General features: G+C 39.9%; 1 protein-coding gene across 4 annotated transcripts in view; it reads right to left on the bottom strand.

Moving 5' to 3' along the window:
* Positions 1 to 6,468: 6,468 nt before the first annotated feature.
* SYTL4 (synaptotagmin like 4) overlaps positions 6,469 to 9,318 on the bottom strand; it is a 133,633-nt gene continuing 130,783 nt past the window's right edge. For all 4 annotated transcript variants that reach the window (XM_036017029.1, XM_036017032.1, XM_036017031.1 and 1 more), the window contains exons 16-17: positions 8,727 to 8,935; positions 6,469 to 6,833 (exon numbers count right to left, since the gene is read on the bottom strand). In XM_036017029.1, the coding sequence (XP_035872922.1) occupies positions 6,685 to 6,833; positions 8,727 to 8,935 (358 nt within the window). In that variant the 3' untranslated portion in view covers positions 6,469 to 6,684. The remainder of the gene's footprint in view (positions 6,834 to 8,726; positions 8,936 to 9,318) is intronic.

Raw genomic sequence — 9,318 nt, 5'->3', positions numbered from 1 at the left:
CCTTTTCTTTCCCACTAAAAGAATTTCCTTTAATATTTCTTGTAATTCTGGTTTAGTGATGATGAAGTTCTTTAGCTTTTGCTTGTTTGGGAAAATCTTGATCTTTCCTTCAGTTCTAAATGATAACCTTGCTGGGTAGAGTATTCTTGGTTATAGGTTTTCCCCTTTCATCATGTTGAATACATTGTGCTACTCCCTTCAGGTGTGGAAAGTTTTTGTTGAAGTCAGCTGACAGTCTTATGGACATTCCCTCGTATGGAGCTCATTGTTTTCTTCTTGCTGCTTTTTAAGATTCTCTCTTTAATCTTTAACTTTTAACAATTTATTTATAATGTGTGTTGGCATGGGTCTCTCAATAGATCTTGTTTGGGAATCTCTGTGCTTCCTGGACTTGGATGTCTGTTTCCTTCACCAGGTTAGGGAAGTTTTCAGCCATTATTTCTCCAAATAAGTTTTTCATCCCTTTCTTTCTCCTCCTTCTGGGCGTCCTATGATTTGTATGTTATACACTTTGGGATGTTGTCCCAAAGGTTCTTTATGCTATCGTAATTCTCTTTAATTCCTTTTTCTTTTTGATCTCCCAGTTTGGGATTTCCACTAGCCTGTCTTCGTGATTGCTGATCCATACTTCTGCATTATCTGATCTGTTGATTTCCTGCAGTATATATTTCATTTTAGTTATTATATTCTTCAGTTCTGACAGGTCCCTTTTTATCATTTTTATCTCTTTGTTGAAGTTCTTAGTTATCCACTTGTCTTCAGAGTTTAATGAGCATCTTTAAACTCTGACTATTAATTTGAACTGTTCATCTAGTAGATAGCTTACCTTAGTTTCAGAACTCCTTTCTGGGGCTTTGTACTGTTTTTTTCTTTGTTGTTGTTTTTGTTTGTTTGTTTGGAACATATTCTTTACTTTCTTCATTTTGCTGTTTGTTTTGGATTAGGTAAAACAGCTAAATCTTCTGGTCCTGAAGAATTTGACTTATTTATAAGGTATTCTGTGGGGCCCAGTGTTGGACTCCCCCTTGACACCAAAGCCAGGTGCTCCAGAAATGTTTCCTGGGTGGACTAGTGTGGCCTCTTATTGTGGCTGGGTCACAACTTTTATGGACACATTGGGAGGCAAGGCTGGTCCTTGGTCCACTGGCTGTGATGCCTGGTCACAACTGTTGCAAGCTCATTGGTATGCAGGGTAAGCCTTCCATGTGGCTGGCTGTAAGACCCAGCCATGCTGTTGCAGACACACTGCTGTGTGCTGGTGTCAACTGAGGACACCCACTGTGTGTGGCAGGGCAAAAGCTTCTTTGGAGGGGTATTAGCCTGGGTGGGTCCTCAGGGAAATGCCAGACTGGGCTGAACAATGTTAACAAGGTTAATGGAGAGCATCAGAATTGTTGCCTACCAGTGTCAGACCAGCTAGGTTAAAGAAAGGAGAAAAATGGTGCCTGCTAACACCTCTGACTCAAAGAAAATTTCCAACAGATACCTGTCCCTCCAGAACACACCCTAAAATTAGCCAACATATTATCTTCATGTATGACCTACATGATTTCCAAACTGTTGTCTCTGTGCTGGGACTCGGAAAGAGAGCAACCTGGGTTTCCTACAGCCCTTTGGCTCTCTCAGACATAAGCCCCACTAGTTTTCAAAGCCAGATGTTATAGGGGCTCCTCTTCCTGATGCAGGCCCTCAAGGCTAGGACTTGGACTCCTCGCTCGCGCTCTTCAGGACAACTTCTTCACTTGTGATATCCTTCCCACTTGTGAGTCACTGCACAGGAGTTGGGAGAAGGGTAGGTCATGAGTAGACTTAATCTCTACCCCTCCTACCCATTTAAATGTGGCCTTTTCTTTATATCTGTAGTTGTAGAACATTTGTTCTGCTGGTTTTTAGATTATTCTTAGAGAGAGCTATTCTATATGTAGTTGTAGTTTTGTGTCAGCAAGAGGAGGTGAGCTCAGGATCTTCCTATTCCACCATCTTGAACTCAAAGCCAGGAGCCTTGTTCCTGAAAGCCAATTTAGTTTGTCCATCAAATATCACTCCTTGTGGTTGGCACAGTGCCCCTGCAACAGATTGGTCTCCAGATGGGATCTCCAATAGCTAGCTATGTTTTAAATAGTTCCTCTACTCTGAGGTGATAGCAAAAGGAAGTATCACAAAAGACAACCAGGACATTTTAGCAAGTGTAGTTGGATATTCCTTATAGGATAACTGTATTATTGGAGGTGGGAAGAGCTTCAAACATTCTTGGACTTGTCACTTCCCTTTTTAGACCATTGGGCTACAAATTTTATATTTACTGTTGCTTCATCTAAGAGTTATTAGAAAAGTGCTGTAGTGAGTGGGAGCTTAGGAAGAAAAATCAGACATGTTTTATCTTGTCCCTTCCAGTTTCCTCATGAGCAACAATCTCTTAGCCTCCAGTTCCATAGTAAAAGGTTGCAAATTCTGTTCCTTCTTTAGAGAAGCTCTGAGCTCATGATCTAGGAACCCTTAAAAAGTACCACTGCAAGCCTCTGTGAAAGTTAACAGAGAAACAGGAAAAAAGACAGATTCATCTTCATTTATTAACTCCATCAGATAATCAGTTTTAAGAGATGAGAATACAGCAGGTGGACGCTGGCAGCCAAAAATTTAACCTTAAGAGCCAGGCATGGAAAGTAAATTTGAAGCAGGGTTATTGGGAAGTGGGGCTACACTCAGACACATACTCTGGATTCAGCCACACTCAATGGTGTTTTGGTGTTTTAAAGAAAAGTTCTTGGCTGTGCTGCTGAGAACCTTCTGTTCGACACTCATGGAAGGAACCCAGTATCATAGTTAAGATCAGTACCCTTTCGCCCTGGCTGGCATAGCTCAGTGGATTGAGCGCGGGCTGTGAACCAAAGCATCACAGGTTCAATTCCCAGTTAGGGCACATGCCTGGGTTGCAGGCCATGGCCCCCAGCAACCGTATATTGATGTTTCTCTCTCTCTCTCTCTCTCTCTCTCTCTTTCTCCCTCCCTTACCTCTCTAAAAAATAAATAAATAAATAAAATCCTTTAAAAAGGAAAGATCAGTACCCTTTCTCCTTTAGCTATATCCAGGGGGTCATCAGTGGAAAATTAGAGAGGAGAATGAAACAGGCTAGGTGGAGAGGCAGAGCTAATAAAGTTGGAGCACTCACTATATGCCAGGTGCCATTCTAAACATTCTATTAATTGATTCTGAAATGTTCACAAGAATCTTATAAAGTAGGCACTATTTTTAGTCACATTTTCCAAATTAGGGAACTGGAGCACAGAGAAGTGAGGCAACTTGTCTAAGATCAGACAGCTAGTAAGTGGCACAGTCAGGATTTAAACAACAGCAATTTGGCTCCACAATGTTCTTAAAAAGTATGCTATATTGTCTCTACCTGTTTTTGCCCTTTTTATTTAGATAGCTCCTAGTAAGGAAAAAGGTTTCACCATATACATAATATCCTACTCAGAGATAAGACTCACAGTGGTCCCAGGAGGAAGTAGGGAAATGAAAGGCTCATAACTTGTGAAAATTCACTCCCTAAAGCAAAGCAATAGAGCATAAATCATGAGCCCAGGACACATAGTAGTGGTGAGTCACAAAAAAAGTTGTTTCCCTAGGAGGTGAGGGATTTAATGGAAATCTCATTTTTGAAATACAACGTCAAAAGTTAGGCAGTTGCTGAGGGGAATTAGACATGGATGAAATTACCAAACCTGGAGCAAAAAGGTCCCTTTCTACCTTTACCCTCCAGGGAAGTACAGGAGTTATGAAAGGCAGGAGGCAAGTTATGGGCAAAATGGAAAATACAGTGAGTTAATGTAGTAAGTCTTTGGTTCCAGAACTCTTCTGTGATTCTAAAGACATTTATTGAACATCAGGCAAGATAAATGTCCTTCCTTGTCTTTATCATTAACATGCCAAGTAGCAAGTGAGGGCATGTCAGCAAGTCAGAGAGCCAGTGATAATAGAGAGGCCCACTACCTCCTGAACAAAGTTACTACCTGGGCCTGACTCTTGCATATGAATGGTCTTCTGGCATTAAACCATTGAAAAGTTTTTGTTTTGTTTTACTTTATTGAATAGTCAAGGCAAATCAATCTTACTCTCTTTATGTAGTTTTACTGTAACTTCCTTTCAATTAGTGTTGAAGAAGTCTTAGCTCCTAAAGAAAAGGAGACAACGGCAGAATTAGGCCCACTGCCAGACCCAAAGAGGCTATCCCGACCTTGACCCTCTACATTTCTTTGCTTCTGTTCTTCTCTGTGCCCCTATCTGTCAGCATCTCCCCAAGTTATTCAGTCAGTCAGCTGACTAGGTATCTTTCAAAGCCTTCTGACTGTCCTACTTTTTAAACAAAACATTTATGAACAAAACATATTCATAGGATATTTTAGAAGAGAGTCATTCCTTCCTTGGAGTCTTCACCCACAACACATATCATTCTTGAAGGAGGTAGCATGGTACTGTAGAGTCAGACCTTAATTCAAATCCCAACTCTTGCCTTGACTTTTCTAATTTGGAAAAAGGTAAATTTTCCTACTTCACAAGGGTTTTAGATAAATTAAAGCAATAATGTATAATTTGCCTAGAATAAATACTTGTACACAGAAGGCATTAAATATATACTAATGACCTTTTTGCACAAGAGGTCAAGAATCACTTGGGCCTACCTAAAACCCAGAGCCTTATGTCTGAGATGGCGTACTTAGCATATGTGTTCTTTATCTCTCAAAACTAAATAATGGTAGTAGGAGTAAAGGGAAAAGGTCCTACAACTCTTAGAGAAGTTGAAGGATCAAGAAGGAAACACAGCTGGGAACATTTCCCCCAGTGCACATTGCTCTCCTTCTTTCAGCATGTGGGGATGGGGACACAAAACTAAAGGAGGAGCTCTCTTGGTACTTGAGAGAAAGAAATGTGGTGCCATGTTTCAGATGGCTTCTCAGTTATTTCCCTAGATATCAACACAAAGGTCAATGGATCAGAGCTCAGTGGAGGCATCGAGAAGCAATGTGGGAAAAGGGAAATTTTCTTTGAATCTTACAGGATGGTAAGAGAAGGGTATTTGTTACTTTTGTTCTTATGCTTCAAGCAGCATGAAAAGCAATGAAGGGAAGTCAGGACATCACAGACACAAGCATCTATAGAACTAAGAAATGGCAATGCTTGACAAGTGAGGACACTTTACTGAAGAACACATATATTGTAGGAGGTGGAGAAAAAAGGAGAAAGTTACAGACCAGAATCCTAGGTTATGCCTCATATGTCAATCCACACCAAATAAACCCTTTAAAAACACTCTTCCATTCAATTAACACATACAATAGAAACCACCTTAGCTGCCCTCAATCCAGTGACCTTATGAAAGAGCCAGCAAGCAGATGACTAGACTGAAAGGTATTTTTTTCTCCATTATATACTCCTTTCTCAAATGACTTTCTGTAGAGACTCATGGAAGAATAAAAAAAGTCAGTTTGGAACACTGAGTTTCAGAAAATAAACCTTAGATCACTAGACCCTTCTAGACTAGAAAGCTCTCAGTACACCATTCCCATGTTACATCTAGGTGAAATTTAGGAAAAAAACATAAAAAATAAGAACTGAAACCACTTCAAGATGGAAGTGAGACTAATTGGGAGAATCTATGAACACATTCTATTACAGCATTAACAGTGACCAGCTTACAGAAACACTGGACCAGTTTGGACAGTACTTAGCTATTCTGGTGGACATAAAGGCATGCATATCATATTCTGGGTGGTAACACACTAAAGATACAAATGCCAAGAAATATGTGATACCCATTGAGAGTGAAGAAGTCTTGAATTTCACTAGAGAAATGAACTCTCCAACAACTATTTTATTAATTTAAATGCAAAGAATTCAACATTGGCTGGAAGACACTTGAGCTTCAGTCACTCTTGTCCCCTGGAACCAAGTAGTACTTTGTGGGCATGTTCATGACTTGGTCAAAAGGCTATTATTTAATTAAAGAGCTTTTCAAAGCAGCTCCACTAAAAGGTATAGTGAAGGTGTCTAGAACCAGAAGGAACTGAAGAATTTTCTTAGCATTCAAATAAAAATGCATTAGACACACACAAGGTGGAAACTGATTTAAAAAAAACACACAAGAGGAGTTAAAAGCCAAGTTCTACAATTTGATCAAGGTAGAAAATGAGTTAAAAGCATAAATTAGAGAGGAAGGAGAGGACCTATTCACCTTTATACCATCTTCCCCTGTCTTGAGTAAAGCAACCCTCCTTTCCAGAGCTTTGGCCTCAGTCCAGGAACACATTTAAACATACATTGGTACTAATGTCAGAGGTAGCAAGGGCTTCATGGGGAAGTAGAGACAAAGATAGTAAGACAGGGGATAAAAAAGTTGTTTTTTAAAATTTCATAAGTTAATTAAACCTTAGAAAGATATAATAAAGAATGGACTCTGAAAGTACACTAGATTATGCACAAATAAAAGCATTTTGAAGAGACCTTTATTCTTGAGCTTGCTTTCAAAAGGGAACAAGTCTGCATCACTCTAGCATAATGAGATTTGTAGAAATACATGTTTATATACACACAGACATAACACACACATATTAAATCTTTATTCTTTGTCTCTTCACCTCTTCTGACTTGCCCTGGGCAGGGCTGTGCCTAAAGAGAAAGGCAGGGACTCATAAGCCCAGTTTCTGCCTGGCCATTGTGGAACGGAGCTGCAGCGTCCCTTCTGCCCAAGACCCTGGGTACTGTCGCATCTTCTGCCACAGGCTCACTTCTTCCCCAGTTGAATCCATCCAGTCCACCACTTCCCCATTACTGATACCTGAAAAGAAACATCAGAAGAGACTGAACAGGGACCCCAGCCCTCAGCCTACCAGGAATGATGGGTTATACAGCAAGAGTAGCCACCCCACAAAACACATTGTGTTATGAAGATGCACTGATAGGGACCGCGGTCTTGGAACTATTCCCTAATGATTATGTACAGCTATTTATGTGCTCCTGAGAGTATATCAAGACACTTTTGATCAATGAAATGGGACTCCAAATGGGTCATCAGTAGTTAGAGACCTCTTATTCTGAGGCTGGTGTGGAGCTCTGATGTCTGATACATCATGCCAGAGCTACTGCCCTTCTGTTATTGCCAACTTGACTTACCGTTTTTTAAAAAATAAACTGAACACCTTTTCCTCTAGCTATAAAATCAAGACCTGAATTTAGGATTGCATGTAGCTTCATTCCTATTCTCTTGTACATTCATTCATTCAGTAAACATTTGTTGAGTGCCTACTGCGTACAGTACTCTTCTAAGCTCTGGGGAATACAGGGTAAACAAAGCAGAAAAAGTCCTGCCTGCAGGCAGCTTACATCTGAATAGGGAAGACAGAAAATATACAACTAAATCAATAAGAGTATTTCAGGTAATGAGGCAAATGTAAAGAAGTTAATAATCAAGGTGATTTGTAGTGCCTAGATTAGGGCATCCTCTAGATGGAGAGTTCTGAGGGTCTCTCTAAGATGGGAAAATTTGAGTCAAGATCTAAATGATGGAAATGAGCCAGCCTTTCCAAACAGAGGTAACACTAATTACTGAGGTTTTAAAATGGGAATAAGCTTAGTATATTTTGAGAGCAGAAAGAAAGTCATTGTGGTTAGAGCACAGTGAGCAAGCCAGAGAATAATACAGGGATGCATAATAAAGAAACAGAGAAGGTATAGATCATATGGGGCCTGTGGGCATGCTGAGAACTTTGTTCTAAGTACAACAGAATGCTACTGAGGGTTTTAAGGAGAGAAATGACATGAACTGGCTTACATTGGTAAAAACATCATCCTAGATGCTTTGTATTAAATGCAGACTATAGAAAGAGAAAAGAAAAGGATCCTAGACTATGCCTTGAAAAACACCAACATTTAGAGTTTGGGTATAGAATGAGGAACCCACAAAGAAAATTGAGAAGGTGATCTGTGAGTTAAAAGGGAATCAAGGGTGTAATGTCAATAAAAGCTAAATATTTCAAGAAAAAAGGAAGTGATAACCTAGGTTAAATAGCATTAAAAGTTCTAGTAAGGTGAAAACAAAACTTTGGCAGAAGTAATTTCTCAGTGATGTGGTAAAACAGAAGTCAGATCACAGTGCATTGAAGACTAAAGGAGAACGAGGGAGCAAAGATAATTATTTTCAATAAATTAGAGGAGAGTTGTGGGATCAAGGGAGGGTTTATTTCTTGTTTCTTAGGATCAGAAATACCAGAGCATATTTATTTTCACCTCCAGTAGGGAGGCAGAGAAAATGAAACTGATCACACAAGAGAGATAGGAGATTCCAGAAGTGAGGTCATTGAGAAGTGAGGATATGATCCAGAACACTTGAAAAGAGATTGCTCTTTGCTACAAAGGGCCCTTCTTTTATTATAACAGGACAGAAGATGGAAATTATAGGTATAGATACAGGCAGGTTTTAAGATTGGTGGGAAGATAATGGTATTCCTGGCAATCAGGGTCTCATTTATGTGCTCATTTATGTGCATGAGCTCAATCTTCCTCTAGGCCTGCACATAGTAGGCACTCAGTAAATACTGGTTGAACATTAACTTAGGAAAGAAGACCACTTTTGTCATAGAGAAGCTTTGCAGGGAAGAAGCTGGGAATACTGGGAGTGAAATATACAAGAGGCCTTTAAGATACTGAGCAAAAGTCGGGGAGAAGCTCTCACCAGTGCCAACACTCAGCCTGACCCCTCCCAGGAAGTCATTGCTGGCTAGGGGCTCCCGGTCCCACACAGTCAATTCCAGGCACATGTGTTGTAGATCGTCCAGCCTTACGTCACTGTAGACAAATGTATGGTTGTAGTGGGGATTCAGGGTCTTCTTCATCACAGGAGTTTTACGTTTACTGCCCTTGTTCTTCATGGGAAGGAGGTATCTGGCAGACGGCAGGGGAGTAATCAACAACCTACTCAAGTCTGACAATATGTATCTAAATTCCCCTTTCCCCTACCACAGGCCTAGTCCACAAAGGTGAGACAACTCTCAGATCCTCATACACATACTCCTGCTTTTGAATCTGCTGAAGTAGATTCCTACTACCTCTACTAGATCACTCATCTGATTAAATTCCTTCAACCTGGAGAGAAAATTGATATCATGTTATTATATTAAAATTTGTTTTAAATATTTTGTTATGTTTCTATTGGATAAGGTCCTCTTTAAATAAAATCAATGGTAGTAACTATAGACATAGCCAAACATAATTTGCTAGAGAACTTAATTCAGTGGGGTTATCTATAATTTGGGGAAAGTGAGCAT

The sequence above is a fragment of the Phyllostomus discolor genome, chromosome X, assembly GCF_004126475.2.
Source record: "Phyllostomus discolor isolate MPI-MPIP mPhyDis1 chromosome X, mPhyDis1.pri.v3, whole genome shotgun sequence".
NCBI classification, from domain to species: domain Eukaryota; kingdom Metazoa; phylum Chordata; class Mammalia; order Chiroptera; family Phyllostomidae; genus Phyllostomus; species Phyllostomus discolor.
This window is presented reverse-complemented; position numbering and strand designations above follow the sequence as displayed.